The 21912-nt window shown below is 34.5% G+C and overlaps 1 protein-coding gene and 2 long non-coding RNA genes across 3 annotated transcripts; 1 reads left to right on the forward strand and 2 right to left on the reverse strand.

The window, feature by feature from the left end:
• Positions 1–3802: 3802 nt before the first annotated feature.
• On the reverse strand, positions 3803–6193 carry LOC147405820 (uncharacterized). Its single transcript, XM_086432738.1, has 2 exons — positions 5904–6193; positions 3803–5317 (listed from the first exon to the last, which is right to left on the reverse strand). Exon 2 carries the CDS (start codon positions 5203–5205, stop codon positions 3892–3894), a length of 1314 nt encoding a protein of 437 aa, XP_086288864.1. The 5' UTR covers positions 5206–5317; positions 5904–6193; the 3' UTR covers positions 3803–3891.
• A 2118-nt stretch (positions 6194–8311) lies between these two features.
• LOC147405821 (uncharacterized) lies at positions 8312–10070 on the reverse strand. The gene is made up of 3 exons (XR_015175749.1): positions 9854–10070; positions 8757–8826; positions 8312–8667 (listed from the first exon to the last, which is right to left on the reverse strand). It is a non-coding gene; the product is annotated as an uncharacterized LOC147405821 (long non-coding RNA).
• Positions 10071–19561: 9491 nt separating this feature from the next.
• LOC147405822 (uncharacterized) lies at positions 19562–21702 on the forward strand. The gene is made up of 3 exons (XR_015176106.1): positions 19562–19818; positions 20029–20101; positions 21431–21702. It is a non-coding gene; the product is annotated as an uncharacterized LOC147405822 (long non-coding RNA).
• Positions 21703–21912: the final 210 nt, after the last annotated feature.

Here is a 21912-nt window from a genome sequence, read left to right on the forward strand (position 1 = left end):
TTCATATGTTTTTACATATGGCCCTTGAACCGCCCCCTTTTTATATATATATATATATATGGGTCCCGTTCAGCACCTTAAGTTTTACCACACACTTTAACAAACGCGTTTTGTCCTACATGGGTTAGAAGTTTCGGAATGGGCTGATTTTTGGTGAGGATGATCTCTATGGTGAGGAGATCATCCTCACCAAAAATCAGCTCATTCCAAAACTTCTAACCCCATCAAAAATGATTTACAAAAAATGGACGGTCCACGATTTTTCAACGTCTAAACATGGGGCTAAACATTTCGGAATGGGCTGATTTTTGGAGAGGATGATCTTCAAACGTAAGTTAATTTACAAGTTGAAAAATCGTGGACCGTCTATTTTTTGTAAATCATTTTTGATGGGGTTATAAGTTTTGGAATGGGCTGATTTTTGGTGATGATGATCTCCTCACCATAGAGATCATCCTTACTGAAAATCAGCCTATTCCAAAACTTCTAACCACATTTTGGCCATTGAACGCTACTCATATATATATATATTTCTCCTTAAGTTAATTTATATGATAAATATGTTTTTAGGAAAAGTTGAAGAGGATGAATTCAAGTAAGTATATATATATATATATATATATATATATATATATATATATATATATATATATATATATATATATATATATATATATATATTTCTCCTTAAGTTAATTTATATGGTAAATATTGTTTTTAGGAAAAGTTGAAGAGGATGAATTCAAGTAAGCTTGAAAAGTTTAATAGGTTAAAATAGGAGGTTTTAAGAAACAAAACAAAAGGTTTCTATCAAAATTAAATTGAAGATAAGGGTGTTTTGATCATCCATATTAATTTCACATGCAGGCCAGGTCTGGATGGATTAAAACCCATTAAAAAATCTTGAGATCCACCAGAGAAAATTCAGAGTCAAGCTGATTGTTTGTATGTGGCTTCCCAGTTGAAGTGCAAAACATTCATTAGTTGGTAACCATAAATAATAGAAAATATATAATCTTTAACATGCTAATAAACCATCAAAATGACATTAAGGCTGGTCTAGTAATCTTACATAGATATATTAAAAGAGAATCAAAGCCAAACTTCAAAACAGAACCACCACCACAACACTATGTGAAAAAGGCCCATATTTGACGGTTTGTTCATATATGGGGTTAGAAGTTTTGGAATGAGCTGATATTTTCAAAACTTCTATTCATATATGGGAAATGTTCAGCACCCTAAGTTTTACCACACACTTTAACAAACGTTTTTTGTCCTACATGGGTTAGAAGTTTTGGAATGGGCTGATTTTTGGTGAGGATGATCTCTATGATTAGAAGATCATCCTCTCCAAAAATCAGCCTATTCCGAAATGTTTAGCCCCATGTTTAGACGTTGAAAAATCGTGGACCGTCCATTTTTTGTAAATCATTTTTGATGGGGTTAGAAGTTTTGGAATGAGCTGATTTTTGGTGAGGATGATCTCCTCACCATGGAGATCATCCTCACCAAAAATCAGCCCATTCCGAAACTTCTAACCCATGTAGGACAAAACGCATTTGTTAAAGTGTGTGGTAAAACTTAGGGTGCTGAACGGGACCCTCTATATATATATATATATATATATGTATATATATATATATATATATATATGTATGTATGGGGTGGAGTGGGGGCAAATAGCCAACCTGAACTTTTCAAATATTGTAAATAGCCCTGTACAGTGGTTGCTCCTCAATTCTTTAAATATTTTAGAGATTACCTTCCAAGATTATTTGGGATACAGCTATGTTCCAAACTGATCACGTGCTCCTCTTGATCTCAATCTTCTCTAATAAATTAATAACAAATGACAATAATGCCATTTTTTTAATTTGTAACCAAAACCATGATCTTTCCACAAAAAATAATCATCTTCAAACTCTTCAATCCTTATGATATGTATACTAATGGTTGTAGAAAGTAACTAATTTAAATAGGGAAATGTTTTAGCACCCAACCATTTGCCCAACATGTTTTGTCCTACATGGGTTAGAAGTTTTGGAATAGGCTGATTTTTGGTGAGGATGATTTTTAACTGTAAAGTTCATCCTCACCAAAAATCAGCCCATTCAAAAACTTCTAACCCTATGTTTACAAGTTGAAAAATCGTGGACCGTCCATTTTTTGTAAACCATTTGTGATGGGGTTAGAAGTTTTGGAATGGACTGAGTTTTGGTGAGAATGATCTCCTCACTGTAGAGATCATCCTCACCAAAAATCAACCTATTCCAAAACTTCTAACCCATGTAGGACAAAACATGTTGGGCAAATTGTTGGGTAAATGATTGGGTGCCGAACGGGACCCATTTAAATAATATGGTTCCCTTGGACCCATAATTTGGGTTAGGCTTTACAATAAGAAATTTAAGTAGGAAAAAAAAAATATTCACTATATATTAACTTCAAATGGGCATAATTTCAATTGATTATTATAATAACAATTGAACAAATTAATTAATGACAATATCTACTACATTGTCTATAATAAGCATCTCAATGATTTCTATAGAACAAACACTTACATTCATCAAGAAAGGATTTAGTTTACTTTCCTTATTTTTTGAGACAAAGAACTAAAGTGGATCACATTGCAATATTTATGTGTGTTCATATGCTATGGTTTTGAAACTTATAGGAGCCCATGACAATTTGGTGGATTACAAGAAATTCATTGTGTATCACCGGTGAAATTGACTAACTCAAGATCCAAAATGAATCACCTAATGATATTTTGAAAATCTCGGTCAAGTTTATGAAAATTTAACCAAGTCATCCGGTTTTAATTATTTTTGAAACAAAATAATCTATTTTTAATAATTAAATATTTGTGATATATATAAAATATGATTTTTATTATTTAGCATCTATTAATTCACCTTAATAGAAAATTAATAATTGTGGGCAAAAATTTTTCAACACCCCACCTAAAAGTAGGATATATGTCTTGACAGGATAGTCAAAATATAATCTACCTTAGAGATCACAAGTACTTGATCAAAATATGAATCAAGAACCATAAGCCAATTTACCTCTTATCAAACTAATGTACGAAGTCTGACTGAGAAAAATTAAAGTTAGTTTCCCTATGATATGTGAAGGTTTCAAATATATTTCGAGTTTTAATTTTATTTGACTTGGTAAGCCCAGATAGAAGGGCAATTTCAGCAAATTTCATCTCAAATGGTATGGATCTGAAGGAATCTGGAGTAATTTGAAAGAAAAAACATTTTTAACTAATTTTAAAATATATAAAACTAATCATTTAAATGTAAAATAAATCTGATTTATATATTTAAGAGAAATTAAACAAACACACATAACATGGTTTCTCTCACTTAATAACATCCATCGTAGCATAGTTCCTACTTGGATATATGGCTAAGAGACAAACAAACTACCAATATTTCGCATCACCCAATTATACATTACAAATATTCAAATATGTTTCCTAATTTTGTACCCTTTTAGATCAAACAAGGGAAAGCTATAGGAACTATGATGAACACAAATAAAAAGAAATTTAAATAATAATAAAAAAAATACATGACACTTTGCACAACATGCCAGCCTGGACATACTTGAAATAAAATGGAGTGAACGAATTAATCTCAACGTAATAAAGCCTCATAAAACATCGATGTTCTCCAACATGTATGCTAGGACACTGTCTATTAAAAAAGCATGCACACGCCACAACCTGTAGAAGGATCCATGGGACTAGATTACTAATTAATCAAAATAAAAGATCGTCATAATTAAGGAAAAAAAGAAGAAATTTGTTCAACCAATACTGTAAAATTAAAAATTAAAATCAAAAACAAAAAATGTACTTACATGACATGTTGTTCAAACAAGTTCTGGAATTTCCCAATCTTCACTCATTGTAGGAGTAACATCTACATTTTGTTCCACTAGTTCGATACGCTGAGTGTCTATTGCAGGATCAACAGTTATAAATCTAGTAATGCCAGTTCCATCCGGAAATGACCAACGAATTTTATGCTCTAACGGTTCAAGTTTGCAAAGGAATTTCAAGACAAATCCTGCTCTTTCTTCACGTTCTATAATGGGACCCTCGAGAACATGTTTGAATATGGCAAGTGGGAGTTGAGGGAGGAAAAAGTGCAATATGTCCACGAATATGTGTTCCATGTGAACATATAACTCGTTGATTGACGTGTATGTTCTCTGAGGCTCCTGTCCGATGATAAACTCATAGAAGATGTTTATAACGCCGCTTGGATTTAGATATTGATCAATGAAACACCAAGTTTCACTAGATGTCACTTTTAATTCTTTAATAACCCCAAGTGCACAACGTATGTCCAATTGAAGTTGCGATCGAGAACCTCCATCCATAGAATTCTTAAACGATGGTGAATAACATTTTTTAACCGTGGGTTTAATGAATCTCGTATGAAACCAATGGCATGCATTGTCCCTATTCATCCACAATTCTTTTGCCGTTGCACATCTCCTCTTGCAATCCATGTCTTTGGCATTCACTTTCTCGTCAATGAAACAAATGATTTCGAAGGCTTCATCTAAGCTTTGAACTAGAGAAGAAATAAGGGTATCTGGTAGAGCAACGATAGCAACTCTTGTAATGATTACCAATAAAAGAAAAGAGAATTTGTTCTCATGTGAACTAGACATCGTATTGGTAGTTGACTCTTCAGATGGAGTAGTTTTGGAAAGCAATTGGATTAGATGAGTGGGATAATCATTTTCATGTTTCTCCATCAATCTCTTTATCTCTTTTTCACAATTTCCTTGTATCCACTCTTGCATATCCATATGGACTATTTCATTGTTTCTTTGTTTACCAAAAGAAACTTTAGGGATTGCCATCAAACACACCATTAACACCAAAGATAAGAGATAACTCAAGCAAAACAATGCCATGGTCAATATGTGTAAGATCCACAGGCCATTCGTTGCGATCATTTGAAAGATAAACATGAGGCTCATTCTAAAGATTTTAAAAAATGCTAAATTGCGGAGCTTTATCAAAGACGATGAAACCCAGGAAGAAGGGAAGAAGTAAACATCAGAAAATTTTATTTCTTCATAGATTTTGAATTTAAACCACCATCTCAATACACTTGCTATACTTCCTATTAGGACAGTGAAAATTTGAGTTGAAACCACCATCCACATTGACCATTTATAAGCAGAAATTCCACATTGAAACTCCACGTCCTTAAGAACAAGTGATCGAAATACGGCTTGTGAGAGAACGAGTGTGCAACGTGTGGACAATATGCCCGTACTGAACACAAAAATTTCATTGCCGATTAGAATCTCAGCATCTTTTTTATAGTGGGATACATAAAACAATTTCAATCTATGTACCATATTCTTACTCTCTGAATTTAAAGGGTCACTCTTTTTAAGTTGATCATCAGTGTTAGAATATGAGGACATATCAAGAAAGTGATTTATTTTGAACGAGGACCACAACACTCCGAGTAATAATAGCATGCAGGACATAATTATGACATGTTCTACAAGGAATGAGAAGATCACACCTGTGAAAATCTGTATACAAACATTGACAATCACAGTTACTACGAAAATGCTCAAGGAGATGATATTGTAAAAGCATTCAGAATCACTCTGAGTTAGAAGTGAAGATGAGAAAAAACTCATAGAAATGCATATTAAGACAGTGCCAGTAAGTTTGGATAGTTGATCTTGAGCAGAAGGCATTGAACTAGTGAGATCTACAGGAAGCTTTGTAGCTATGGCGAGAGAGTGAGTGTAAGTGAGTTGAGTGAGAAGAATCGACAAGGAATCCATGGCTTCCTATTATGCTACCCATTTAATAGATCACAAATCATAAACAGAAAACATACCGAAGTGGCGGCCGCTGTATATAAGCCAATCAAAGGAATTGGTGAAGAATACATGCTTCCATCATCATCATGGGATGTTGCATTGAAACATGAATGGATCGCCATTTTCCCTTCTTTGATGGATCAAACAAGCAAACCCTCTTCTTCTCCTAAATTTCAATAACAAACATTCAATGTTTCTTTCTCCCTTTTCCCACTTTAGTATTCTAACTTGAGGACAATTTCCTATTTTACTCCTACTTTTAAGGTACGCTTTTAAGGTATTTTGGTCTCTGGCAAAATATTGTAATTGGCGGACCAACTTTCCTCTCCCTTCAATTATTATCTTGTAAAAGAGTTGTTGTTTGTTTTAATTATCTAAAAAATAATAAATAAAACAAATATGAAATTTGGAGTTATTATGACCTCTTTGTATTATATAATTTAAGGTTTCACATGGTATAGGTCTCAAGTAGAGCCTGTAATACTTTAGAATAAAAAATCTTGTTAATTAATTTTAAAATATGACACTAATTCTAAAGATTAAATAAATTTTATATATAATTACTGAACTAAGTCATTCAGGGTATTTGACAAAATCTAGAATTGCAATATATGATAAAAATAAGTTTGTCAAAAACATGAAAAATGAAAAGACCTCATTGCAATTTCACGTACCCCACCCTTGGTGAATGTTCATTAAAAGAATTAGATTTATTAGTGATTTCTAGAAAATGATTTGATTTTTACCTGAGAATAATGCACAAATATAAATGATTTAATTTTTACTTTGATTTTAATTATTGTCCTTACTGATCATCGTTAGATCCAAACCGTTAAATGGTCTTCATAGGAGGAAGATCAACAAGTTGATATTTTAATCTAGCGACCTCCTTTCATTATCACCCCATTGATGTCCTCCCTAGATAAAAGGGAAAATTAGTTCAAGGACCCTCGCGTGGGGAATTCTTTTTAAATAATCCCTAAGTTTTTTGAGGTTGCTTGGCATGATATTTAATAAACTTTTTCTTTCTAAATATTCTTTGGACATCACCTCCCACATTTCTCACAATTGAATGCCCTAACCGTTCAAACGCTCATATTCATCCAAAAATTGGATTTTTTATACTTCAATCGAAGACTCTATTTCGTCATAATGGATTTAAGAAAGAAGAAAAAAATCATTTTCAAGGATTTTTTCAAACATTTTGAAGAGGTATGTAAAAAAAAACTAGGTTTTCTTCACTTTTTTTCGTAGTTTTTTTATGAAAATATATCTATAATGTTTCTATACTAGTGTAACTATAAAGAGCAGTGTTTAAAAATTGGACTGAACTGATGGTCTGATTGGGTTCCACCAGATTTTATAATAAAATCGGTTCGTCTAACAAACCCAATTGATCTTTTGAGTACGATCAGAATGTTCGTGAAAATTAAATGTTTGACATAATAAGCTAACATATATTTACGACGCTCCTAACGTAAGAATCCCACTCTTGGACTTCGTGCTTCCTGCACAAGGGCTTGGAAGAGTGAACCCGTAATGAATCAAGTAGTGAGTGAAGGGCTCAAATGTGACCAAACCGAACGGGAACCCTCTTCAAGCTTCTAAATTCAACACAGGTGTGTGTGTGTGCTCTTATGTGACCGCATGGGCACTAGATTCGGGACAGGTGTAGGCCTCCGATTAGGGGGCCGAATGGAAGGGGGCATACTTCTTTATAGTTTTGTCACACTCGAAGAGAAAGTGTAGTATAGTCAATTAAGCGAGTACTGGCTGACGTAGGCTTAACTGACGTTTCCTACTTCTATCAAGTAGTGCAATCTTGTTCTGGTCTATGTTCGTAGGAACCACTTACGTTTTCAGAGTTGACAAAACAGAGGAGACATGTAGATGGTTCGCAATCAACCATTGTCAATGTGTATGTCTCGTTCATCTTCAACCTCTTATTTTTTATGGCAGTTACGTAGATGAAATGACAAGGTAAAAAGCTTAATCTGGAACTTCTTTGCATTTCTATCCTTCCTTTGGAAGCCTAGAAATCGATTGGGGGCAGGATTTTCACCAGGCCCCATGTGATTGCACATGGTAAATTGTAGAAAAAATGATTTTCCCTGAAAAATATTCTGATTTTAGGTGTATAATTGCACATTGTGTTTCCCAAAACTAAAATCCAGCTCTCTTTTCGACATTTTCCTCGGAAGTGCTATCCAAGGGAAAAATTCGTTTTACTAAGACGACCTTCCTTGAGGAATACAAATTCTCTGCAATCACACAGACCCTGGAGGGGCATCCCAAAATTACCCTTTTCATTTAAAGGTAAAACAAACGATGTAAAAAGACACATAGGACTGACTTGGTTCTGACTCTAAAGATGAAATCACACACCATGTCGGTGACAATTGAAAGCAAAGATGAAGTGAGGGCAAACAAGTTTGCTGCCATTGCACTTGACCATACCAATAAGTCATGAGCACAACATATTCTAATCTACCTACAAAATTCTACCATCTGATCCCAGAACAATAGTTTCTATGATAAGTTTTACGCTGTTAGGTGTATCTTAATGATATGTGAATATAGAGTTTACAGTACACTCAGTAAGGGCCAACATGGGCTCACTCTTACAACAAGTATGACGATCATTCTGTATTTCTTATTCAAGGAAACATCAGAAAAGATGTCACCATTGGATCATTGACGTGGATGGACGTGGAGGTCTCACCAAGGATTGCTTGCATCAGCTCTGGTCCTCTGAATCGGCATTGTTGTTATTGCCCCCATCTATGAGAGGGGGGAAAAATGGAACTGTATTCAATCAATAGAACAACAAACATATGGCATTTTGGAATGGAGTCATCAACTGTGCTCACCTTCACCTTCACCGTCATCTGGAGGAGCATAAGCTGATCTCCTGGATCTCGCTTGCTGGTGTGGTGTGGGCTAATTAAAAAACATAAAAGAGAAGAAAAGATAAAAGGCAATGTCAGTACAAAATCCTGTTAGAGGATCCATATATACTTATTGTCAACAAACCTACTACTCCGAAAGACCAATCTGTTGGAGACGGGGAATTATGAATATAAGAGAGCCACGGGGTTTAATTGGGGTATGACACACACGAGAGTGGAGGAAAATATACACTCAACAACCCCTCTACCACCCTCCATAAGGGTGGCAAGAATCGAACTTGTGAACTATACAACCCTAGTGCTTTGATACCATATTAACCAATCAACTATTCCAAAAGATCGATCTGTTGGAAAGGGGGAGAACTATGAGTATAAGAGGGTCATGGGGCTTGACACACCCGAGAGTGGAGGAAACTATACATTCAACACGTATGTGTTGCATGGACATGGCGGTACAAAACTATGTGCATTTGTAATCTATGAAAGACTTTCCTCTTCTTTTGTTTTTCATGCATCCAAGATACACATTCAACCAAACCATGTGCATTTGTAATCTATCTTTTTTGGCTTCATGCATCCAGAGACACATTCAACCAAGTAAGTTAGTGACACATTTTACCTTAATGAATGATGCTTCTTTAACAAATGAATTCTAAAAAAGGGCACGAGAAGAGAAGAGATTGACATAGGTTTCGGACTTTAGACTTCAGTTATGCTGTCATGACCATTTTTTATAGTTAATTAGGTTAATTAAACCAGTAAGGAGTGTCAACAAATGTGTTATTTGTAGATGCAACCTGAGCCTCCCCATCACTAGAGTCTTTGCAGCACAGGAAATATAATATGGTGGTGTAAGATATGACAACTCTTGAGGGTCCCAGTAGATGGAATCAATACCAAGAACACATGGATGCACATGTCTATGCATGTATCTATTTCGTCTTTGACTGGATTTTGTGTTATAATGCCATGGATAACAGACTAAACAGTAATAGAAAGAAGGCCAGGTGTGTTTGTGGCAGAAATAAGTTCTTATGTGGAAAGCTGATAGAAAATACCTGCAATTTCGGCCGAAGTGCCTCGAGTGGTCCTTTGGGCTTCTGATCTAAAGGTGTTCCTTGCTGTTGTTGGCATCCAATTCAGTACACCAAGACATTAGGCATTTAATTTGACATGGCACTCACTCAAACTCATGTTTGAAGCACACAACAAACGGTTAGTCATCATTACAAAGTGGAGCTTACATGAAACAAAAGACTAATACCTTTCCCAATACCCAATTAAGAACAAACCACATTTGTTATTAAATTTAAGAACCAGGAAAAGAATTGTTACCTTGGATATTAACGGAGGCTTCTTGGGTAATAATCCTCTGTACTTCTTCTTGATCATTACCTCCTGTAGAACATAGTGACAAAGTCAGGATTCGGGAATAATTCAGAAATAGAAAGCTTCAGAAAAAGAAAACATTGGAAAAATTAATAAATAAAAATTATCTTTTTAAGAACAAAAATGTATTTCATATACTAAATGATAAAACAACACTTCAAAACTACTAAAAATAAAAATAATCTATAATTTTTTCAAAAAAATTGTTAATTAAATCACGATTAATAGTGATTTTTTGAAAAATCAAATATTTTTTCAAAAACTTCATGACTTTTTGAAAAAAATTGTGATTTAATAGACAACATTTAAAATCATGATTTTTTGAAGAAGAAAAAAATCGTAGATTTTGTCACTATGCCGTAGAAGACAAGGTCAACAATACTATTAGTTTTTAGAAACCATGTGCACTAACCAGTATCTATAACAATCCTCTGCATGTTCTGGCCCTTGACATCCTCGGGATTCATGTCTGACATTTTGTAACTGGCCTACCATACACAAATAGAGAAACTTCAACAGTAAAAGTACTGTCTTTCATGAGTAGAAGTGGGTGTTCATGAGCTATTATCCGGAGACAAATTTTCTGTTGGAGCTAAAATCTAAAACTGTCTAGCAATTTGAATAAATAAATCAAATAAAGTTTCTTGACAATGAAAACAATGATTTCTTGGGGGAAAAATCAGGTGATATGAGAAATTGTAAGGTACTAGAAGTCATGTAAAGGGAAAAACCAGCCAAAATGGGATAATTGATTCCACTGCATTATATCTAAAATCTGACATTATTTTTGTGAGACAAGACTGACTTAAAGCATCTACAATTGAATTCTCATGACAAACTTCTTGTTCATTGAATGATCTTCCTTCATTTCAACGAAACATAAATGACAGTTGAGAAGTAAAAATTGAAGATAAGTTAAAGATGAGGAGGTTCCCACAATAGATATCGAAGGTAATTAGTTCATAAACCTAGGGGCGGAGCCAGGATTTAACTCATGTGGGGGCAATGTAAGAGAGGAAGTTTTTTTGTGAGGGCAACGAAGATTGTAATTTTTTTTTTGTGGGCAACATAACAATGGAAACTATTTTGTGGGGGCAACTAAGAGTGTAAAACAAATTGGGAGAGCAGTAGTTCATTACTCCAAAGAAGGTTTGAAAATTCTTACGGGGGCAAGTGCCCCCATTGCCCCACTCTAAATCCGCCCCTGCATAAACCTATTGAGGGCTATCCTAGAAATCTGACCATGGTTAGAAATTTGGTTTACGGCAAAAGTATGGTAAATCAGGTACAATTCGGAAAAGTCATCTAATAGTTTGTTGAAAAATTCAGCAAAAATTGGAGAATGATAGAAATAGTTTGGGTATAATTCGAGCTTAGCACTCCAAAAAATGTAAAAATTCGGCTATACATATCAATAAATGTAGCCTATTACCTTTTATGTTAATCTTTATTCAATAAAACAGAATAAGACACAAATAGATCAAATCAACAGTTCAAGCAACCAAAATAAAATTAAAAACATCCAAATCTAAAATAAAGCAGGTCCACAATTCACATCCACATGATATATATAAATTTAAAAATTCAGAATTCTGATTTTCCTACTAACCAATTCAAATAAAGTATAAAATAAAATAAGACATATTTACTAATCAAGTTACCAAACTCTGAAATTAAGACATCCAAAATAGAAAAGGTCCATTATCTAAGCCCAAATAATTCGTGAAAAATATTATCTTCACAATTACTTGTAGTAGCTTCATCTGTTTTTTTTTTTTGAACTCCTCTGGAGTACATCTACTTTTTCAAGAAGCAGTCTAAAATGCTTAGGATTGTTTATTTTTGTCTTGCTTCTCAAGATCATCACAACTGATCTTCATTTTAAAGTTCATTCTTACATAAATCAAATCTTCTAGAAAATCTAGTGTCAGTTTACTTTTCTTATAATTTCAATCATATGCAGATGAACGACATGGTTAACTTAAGATATGTACGACAATCCTATGAACTACAATAATTGGTCCACCATTTTGTGACTACATACCTAAATGTAAGTAAAAAAGATTCACACATACTCTTATATATTAAAAAATGAGTTAAAAATAAATATTAAATACTTATGAGAATAAATAGTTTTCATCAAATTTCTTGCTAGGATAGTAAAAATATTTGAAAATTACTATTGTACTCAATTATTTGCATTCCAAAGGTCTAATGATCTCCATTTGTACTAAGTATTTTTTTTATACAATAAAGAATACCCCTTTCTAATTTCTAGGTCATCATATGCAATCTTCCCACTTGAAATTAGAAATGGATTTAGATAGGTAATAATCACATAAATTCAATGAATTATATTAACATCTCTTCTAAATTAAATAATTTATATAATTTATAATAATCACATAAATTCAATGAATTATATTTACATATCTTCTAAATTAGATAATTCATATAATTTATAATTTTATATACCTTACTTAATCATTATTATTTCAATAAATCCTTCTTGACTTTATCAAGGATTAATCACAATTTTTTTTTTTTTTTTTCGCAGATTATGCTATGGGTAGCAATTCCCTCTCTGTTGGAAAGAGGATCAACGACAATGGTGACGACGGTGTTCTTGATAACGTTCCTTTTCCAATATCTCCCAAAAATCTACCACTCCGTCTGCCTCTTACGTTGTATGCAAACCTTCTCTGGATATATTTTTGGCACTGCTTGGTGGGGTATTGCACTTAACATGATTGCGTACTTTACTGCATCACATGTGAGTATTCGTTCTACTTCACTATCACCATATCGATAGCTTCTCTAGTTCTGAGTCTATGTCACTTAACAGTTTCGATAAATTTCTTATCTATATTGGAGGTACCATAGAGATTAATTTGTTTTTCTTTCTGATATAGATATATATATATATATATATATATATATATATAGGGATATTATTGATCGAAGATTAGGCTTACTAAGTAGCATTTTCCTTTTGAAATCCTTGTTCAACTTGAACCAAATTAAAGAAACAAAGTTGCTTTTATGTCTAAAATTACCTCATTCATCATTTTCCTTTACAAAGACTCTAGGGTTTCTCTCTTTCCACACACACCATAAAATAGCTAATATGGTTCGTCCTCTAGTATTAATTAAAATCATAACATGATCATCAGCTAGAAAATAAATAGCCCATAAAAATGAAAAATCCAAAACACATGGAATAAGAAAAAGAAATGGGACAATTGTAGGCAATTTGATGGGACAACGACCAGACATTTGATTGTTAATGCTTTCAACATTTTATCTTTTTTTCCTTATTTTTGCACATGACATAGCTTACTATGATTTTTCCACAAGTGCAAAGTTGGCTAAGCAAAGACGACTACTTTGGATAAAACTTTTGGTCCCCAAATGAAAGCTCCACCAAATGACTCATCAATAGGTGAATTTTTTTTTTTTTTTGATCGATATCATTAGGTGAATTAGATAGGGACAACTTTAGTATATGTGATATATAATAGTTTGATAATTCATCTTAGGGTTACACGCGAGAGTGAAATTGAACAAAGAAACTAAGATTTTAGGAGAGCTTTTGATAGAAGCATGTGGAGAATTGTCGGACAGTAATTTTTTTCCAAGTGGTGATGAATTACTCTCGAGGGTAGAATTTTAAGACAATAGGGACCATTTATATGTAAATCATACTTTGTTTTGTGTACATTATTTTCTTTTTTATTGCTTTTGTCATTCTCTTCTAAGTTACGCAGCAAAAAAAGGTTCAATACGAATATTAGCTTTACGAAATAATGAACGAATCATGCATAGAACAAGAGCACACACAAGATTTGTAGTGGTTCGGCAAATTGCCTACATCCACGTGCAAATGGAGAGGGATATTATTGATGATATGAAGGGTTGCAATTCGCTCAAGAACTAGAGAGAGTTTCTGTCCTCTCTATCGTTTTTTTTTTCTCTATGTTTTCTCTATATTTTATTTTCATTTTTAATTACTTATTTATAAGTAAATAAAATCAGTCGATAATAGAGAATGAGTTTCCTATTAGGAAACTTGTTTATCTTTGATTCAGTCTTGAATCTTAAGTCCATCGCAATTCTGATTGATCTACGTTTCAGCAATAGATTGAGCTACGTTTTAGCAGCGTTATATTGAGGAAGAATTGCTCCTCCAATAGGATTCTATCTCCAATAGGATTCTGATTAAGCTATGTTTCAGCAGTTAATAGGATTCTATCTCCAATAGGATTCTTTCCAACAATTCTCCACCTCGATGAAGATTTCCCAAAACTGAGCCGAACCCCAAGCATCCCAAACAGCAAAAAATTAACACCTATCTCCCAAATGTCCTGAAGGACTAAAAACGACTGCACCAACAATGGCTGCCTACGTACTGTGATAAAATGGATCAAGCCGCTAGTAGTTCTTGTAAATCCCTCTCAAGGGCCAACTCAAGCCATATAAACAATTTGGACCAAGTCCAAACAGTGATTGAACTTAATCCCTGAAACAATCTTTGCAAACATATCAGCAGGATTATCATCTATACGAATCTTCTTTAAATGAATCTCACCTTCTTCAAGAATTTCTCTTACAAAATGGTATCACACGTCAATATGCTTCGTGCGCTGATGATGAACCTGATCCTTTGCCAAGAAGATATCACTCTGACTGTCACAAAAAAACATCAAGATGTTCAATCTTGATCCCCAAATCATGCAAAAGACCCTTCATCCAAATTGACTCCTTTATAGCTTCCATCACAGCCATATAGTCTACCTCTGTAGTCGACAAGGCTACAGTAGACTGTAACGTTGACCTCCAACTAACCGGTCATCCACCTAAACACGTACCCAGTAGTAGACCGCCTCTTGTCCAAGTCACCCATATAGTCGAAATCCATATAACCAACACAAAATTGATCCATAGAACCCTGTTTACGAAATTCCAAACCAATGTCTACAGTACCTTTAAGATACCATAGAATCCACTTCACAGCTTTCCAGTGATCCCTACCAGGATCATGCATATACCTGCTAACCATCCCAACTGCTTGTGAAACATCCAGTCAAGTACAAACCATAGCATACATCAAAATACCAACCGCACTAGCATAAAGAACGTGACCCATATAAAACGATCCTCATCAGTAGTAGGAGACATTGAAGCCCTAAGCTTAAAATGAGGAGTAAGGGGAGTACTCACAGTCTTTGTATTTTCATCAACACCAAATCGAGCAAGTACCTTCGTCAAATATGACATTTGTGACAGATGAACTATTCCCTTCTCCCTATCACGAACAATCTTCATACCTAAAATCTTTTTAGCGTCACCCAAATCCTTCATTTCAAATTCTTGACTCATCTGTTTCTTCAACTTATCAATCTCACATTTATGCTTGCATGCAATAAGCATATCATCCACATACAAGAGCAAATAGATAAAGGACCTGTCACGTAGCTTGCGTAAATAGACATAGTGATCATAATGACTTCTCTTGTACTTCTGTCCAACCATAAACTGATCAAATCACTTGTACCACTGTCTTGGAGATTGTTTCAAACTACACAATGACTTCTTCAGTTTACACACATACTCTTCCTTACCAAAAACTTTAAAACCACTCGACTTAGTCATATAGATCTCCTCATTTAGATTTCCATGTAGAAATGCAATTTTCACATCTAGTTGATGTAACTCCAAATTGTATTGTGCTACCAAGATCAAAAGGATACGAGTGGAGAAGTGCTTCACCACTAGAGAAAATACTTCATTGTAGTCAATCCCCTCCTTCTGAGCATAGCCCTTGGCTACGAGTCTTACCTTGAATCGCACATCATTCTCTTGAGATCCATGTTTCTTTGTATACACCCACTTACACCCAATCGCTTTCTTTCCTTATGCAACTTAGAAAGTTCCCAAGTTCCATTCTTATGAAGAGAAAACATCTCTTCCTTCATTGCTTCTTCACAAACGTTAGCTTCAGGACCATAAACAGCTCTATGATAAGTGGAGGGAACATCTTCTTCAATGATTGGTAATGCATAGGCTACCATAGCCTTTGCACTAAGAAGTTCCATATTTGACATCTTCTTTGGATGTACCATATCTTTAATATACCAACCAGGTTGCTTATAATTCCTCTTTGGTTTTGTAGTTGCAATTGACTTCACAATCTGTACCTTCATCTACCTCTTCTTCATCTATGTATTGATCAAACGAGACATCAGCTAACTGCCCAATTCTCGCTGTCACATCGGTAAGTGAACCATCTCTTGGTACAGAATTAACAGAATTTGGTGAATACACATCAATCTCCACCTGCTGCAATATCTTGCCCGTTCTCTTCTCTCCATGCCTAGAGTCCTGTGACTTAAACATAGAAGCCTCATTAAAACTGACATCCCAGCTAATAACTACCTTTCTGTAATCTGGATCCCAAAGTTTATAACATTTTACCCCTTTCTTCTTACCCAAAAAAAGCGTCTTTCTTGCATGCGGATCCAATTTACCATTATTAAACATGATATTAAGTTGGACACCCAAAAATCCGAATATTGTCATAATCATTAGCAGGTTCTCCAGACCAGGCTTCCAATGGTGTTTTACCACCAATTGCAAATGAAGGCAATCTATTTACTAGGTAACATGCTTAAGTGATTGCCTCAACCCAAAACGCCTTGCCTACCCCAGAATTAGACAACATACATCGAACTTTCTCCAACAAAGTCTGGTTCATACGTTCCGCTACCCCATTCTATTGTGGTGACTTTCTAACGGTGAAATGTCGAACAATACCCTCATTCTGACATATGTGCAGGAGCGGATCACTAGTATACTCCCCGCCATTATTTGAATGGAGCATTTTGATCTTTTTGCCAGTTTGAGTTTCCATAGCCTTCTTCCACCTCAACAATATCTCTAGGACTTCATCCTTATGTTTCATGGTATATACCCACACATGCCTAGAATAATCATCAACAAAAGACACAAAATAATGCATATCTCCAAGCAATGCATTCCTAGAGGGTCCTGAAACATCTGAGTGAACATAATCGAGGATTCCACGAGTACGATTGATAGCTGTGCCAAACTTCACCCTTATCTGCTTTCCCAGAACACAATGCTCACAAAAATCTAACTTGCACGTCTTAGCACCCTTCAATAACCCTTGGTTTACTAGAACACGCAAAGACTTTTCACTAGTATGTGCCAATCGCATATGCCACAACCTTGTAGTATCTCTGGAAATAGTTTCGACATTTCTCGCAGTAGCAACATCTCCCATAACAACCTCACCATCCAAATAGTAAAAATTATTACTCCTCCTATGCCCTTTTATAACCACCATGGATCCTTTAAGGATCTTCCTCACACCATTCTCAGACACGACTTTGCACCCTTCAATCTCAAGAATGCCCTTCGAGATGATATTCTTTTTCAAAACAGGAACACAACGAACATCTTCCAACTCCTTAATTGTACCGTTGTGCAGCTTAAAACGGAGCATACCTATTTCCAAAATGCGACAGGATTGATCAGTTCCCATCAACACAGTACCGCAGTCTAGCTTCTTAAAGCTAGAAAACCATTCCCTTTTGGGACATATATGATAGGTAGCACCTAAATCCAAAATTCATCCCTTCAAATTAGCAACACACACACTCGACGATACAACCAAAGAAAAATCAGAATCAGAACCGTCCTCACGATGAACAACATTCACTGAGGAACCATCTTTCCCACCTTGCTTCCTTTTCAAGAGGACAGGGCAATCCTTTTTCCAATGTCCCATCTCCCGATAGAACGCACATTGATCCTTTGCCAATTTCTTCCGATCAAAACTACGATTTCTCGATTTCAATCGAGAGTTGTTACCACTAGATTTCTCTTTCTTTTTCTCCTTATACCTAACACGGTCTACAGACCTCCCTCTTGTCACTAATACTTCTGACGCCGCCTGGTTACCATCGCGTTTCTCCTCTTTCCTGTACTCATTGTTGACCACCGCCTTCGTAACATCTGTATACTTCAAACTATCCTTCCCATAGGTTATCGTAGTAACAAAGTGCTCATATTCCTCGGGAAGAGAGTTCAAGAACAACAAAGTTTTGTCCTCATCACCAATAACCTCTTCAAGATTTGCCAAGTCTGCAAGTAACTTGGTGAAATCATTCAAATGCTCAAACATAGAAATACCCTTCCTCATACTGAATCGATAAAACTTCTTCTTCAAATGGAGATGATTTTGAATACTGTTAACCAGATACTTCTCTTTCAGCATCGACCACATAGTCTTAGCCGAAGTCTCGTTCATAACTTGGTACTTTATGTCTTGTGCCAAACATGACCTAATTTGGCCACATGCCCTTTTATTCATCTTACTCCAAACACTATCATCGATCTCCTCCAGTTTTTCCTCCAACACCTCGTCCAAATCGAGTTGACAAAGGGCATCAATGACCTCACATCTCCACATGCCGAAGTTTTTTGTGCTAATAAATTTCTCGACTTCGATCTTAGCATTAGAAAGCATCATAGTTGTGTTACCCTTTTTACCACTTGTTGAAGCAATAAAACTATTCACCAATTCACTAGAATTCACCATAGTTCTTTCAACTTTCATAAACTAATCACCAAACCAATGAATTAAGGTAAAATCAATTACCTTAGCTCCTGATGAACACCAAGAAGCTAACCATGGCGCTTTGATACCAATTTGTTGAGTTACACAGCAAAAAAAGGTTCAATACGAATATTAGTTTTACGAAATAATGAACAAATCATACATAGAACAAGAGCACACACAAGATTTGTAATGGTTCGGAAAATTGCCTACATCCACATGCAAACGGAGAGGGATATTATTGATGATATGAAGGGTTGCAATTCGCTCAAGAACTAGAGAGAGTTTCTATTCTCTTTATCATTTTTTTTTCCTCTGTTTTCTCTATTTGTTATTTTCGTTTTTAATTACTCATTTATAAGTAAATAAAATCAATCTACAATAGAGAATGAGTTTCCTATTAGGAAACTTGTTTATCTCTGATTCCTTCTTGAATCTTAAGTCCATCACAATTTTGATTGAGCTACGTTTCAACAATAGATTGAGTTACGTTTCAGCAACGTTATCTTGAGGAAGAATTGTTCCTCCAATAGGATTCTATCTCCAATAGGATTCTGATTGAGCTATGTTTCAGCAGTCAATAGGATTCTTTCCAACAGTTTCATGATCACATGATCGATAAATCTAACTTGATTCACATCAATCAAACAAAAAAAAATCTAACTTAATTCACATGTGAATAGGTGGTGGGTGCTTGTTGGTACCTGCTTGGAATCCAAAGCGCTACAAAATGCCTAAGAGAGCAATGTAGGACCACACATAGGTGTGGGCTAAGGGCATAGCATGTGAAGAGCCTATTTATTATGAAACAACCTTGGTGAAAGATATAGTAAGACTGGCTTGGGCAGAGAACAAACGTGTCAGATCTATGTGTATAGAAAGTGCCGATAATTTTGATTATAGAGCTTACAAATGGACAGTTCAGCTAGTTAAAAACAATAGCCGTTTGGAGAAAATATTATTTCCCATCTTTTGGGGCTTAATGACTCTAAGGTAAGATACAAATTTCTTAATTTTGACTCATGGTAAGGTGTTACTAAATTATACAACGCTCATTATCATCGAAATTTTATTCTAAAGACTTGGGAAAACATATTGCATACTTATAGCACCATTTGCATCCATTGAAAGAGTGTGTCAAGTTGGATTGTATTATTTGTTTTATGCCATAATAGGGGTTTTCATTTTTTTATGTTCTTGCAGGATCTATGGTATAAATGTATGCGGTGAAGGAGGGGTATATGAAACACCAACACTTGACTACCCTGTTTTTAAAGTAAGTTTATCGTTCTCGTCTCTTCTAGCAATATACTTTGTTTTCCAGCATATGAATCATTGTGTGAATGTGTACTTTTTAAAGGTCATCTATAAAATCCAAGCATATGAATTACTTTAATGCTGTATTTAGAACTTTTATATTGAAGGTTTACTGATTACTTGAACTTTAGGCTTCGATTCATAGCTCAGTTTTTTGACATATTGCAATGCAACTCTGATGTCTTGAGTATCAATTCCAGCTTACCTTTGAAAAAATATGCTTGAACTTCCACAATTTCCATTTTCATTGTTATCATAAAAACAATTAACATCTATCATTTTGGTATTAAAAGAACATGCATGTGGTTAGGGGAATTCTCTGATAATTTCACACCTTCAAATCTTTAACATATTAAGAATAATTTTTTCTTTGGAGGGATTATCTTCTGAATTAAAATGTAGAGAAATTTCCCAAAACGTGGTCAACTTTTGACGAAATTCTAATTTCGGATCACTGTTCATTTTAATTCCCAAAGCTTGAACAACGATTTCACAGGTTTCTTAAGTGACTAACTTGCAGGTTCAAAGTGACAATCTCAAAGGTTTCAAGTGGCTATCTCACAGGTTTGCTATTTTTTAGCTAGATTGTCACTTGAAAAACCTGCAATCTCGTACATCATGTTTGGGGAATTAAAATGAACAGTTAGCCGAATTGGAATTTCGTTATATTTATCTCACGAAATAGTAATTTACTCTAAAATGTACATTATGACTGCGCATGGTATACTGCTTTGTTAATCTTACTACCACATTATTCCTCTTTGCTGGAATTAGTTTCTTTTAGAGGAGAACAATGGATTTCATGGTTAAACTATTAAAAGTAATCTAAACCCTCTAACTGCATTAATTACAGATATAGGATTGTTCCATACATGGATTTCTCCTAATAAAACTTTTGTAGTAACTAAAGTACCAAACTATAGAAGTTTGCAAATACTTTTTTAAAAACTGACTATATTCTTAAATCAAGTGGATGGATATATCCAGTTGGGCTTTAAATTTGGTGGAAACTGGTCTCTGTTGACTGCTGAGATGATGACCTTTGTTTTTTTTTTTCCCAATCGAGTGCAATTTTTTTCTCATATTGATTTTCTTTGCATGATCAGGCTTTGTTAATTTATGTAGATGAAAATCAATCTTTCATTTTTCATTTGTTCTACATAGCATAATCAGTGTCATGTGTTTCTAACCTCGAGCAAATGTCAGCATCTCTCTTATATCTTGGGACCTCTATGAGCTGTTTCCTGGTTTTTGCAACTAATTTGTATGTATTTGTGGTTCACAACAGGAGATTGAGAACGAAAAACTAAAGTTAGAACATGTTCAAATAATGGAGGAGAACAGTGGATTGCGTGTGCAGAATCAAAAGTTGGATTCCTCCCTAAGATCCTCAACCTCATAAATAATTAAACACATTTGTAAAACACACATATTATATCTTGTAAAAGAGTCGTTGTTTTGTTTTAAAAATCTAGAAAAATTATAAATAAAACAAATATTAAAGTTGGAGTTGTTAGGACCACAATATATTATATAATTTAAGGTTTCATATGGTGTAGATCTCAAGGAGAGCCTGTAAAACTTTAGAATAAAAAAACTTGTTAATTAATTTTAAAATATGACACTACTTCCAAAGATTAAATTAATTTTATTTATAATTATTTGTCAAAATCTGAAATTGCAATATATGATAAAAATATGTTTATCAAAAACATGAAAAAGATGTACCAAAATGAAAGAGCTCATTAGTAATCTTGTAAGCCAACTTGC

Source organism: Akebia trifoliata, chromosome 3, assembly GCF_017979445.1.
Source record: "Akebia trifoliata isolate Shusen 1 chromosome 3, ASM1797944v1, whole genome shotgun sequence".
NCBI classification, from domain to species: domain Eukaryota; kingdom Viridiplantae; phylum Streptophyta; class Magnoliopsida; order Ranunculales; family Lardizabalaceae; genus Akebia; species Akebia trifoliata.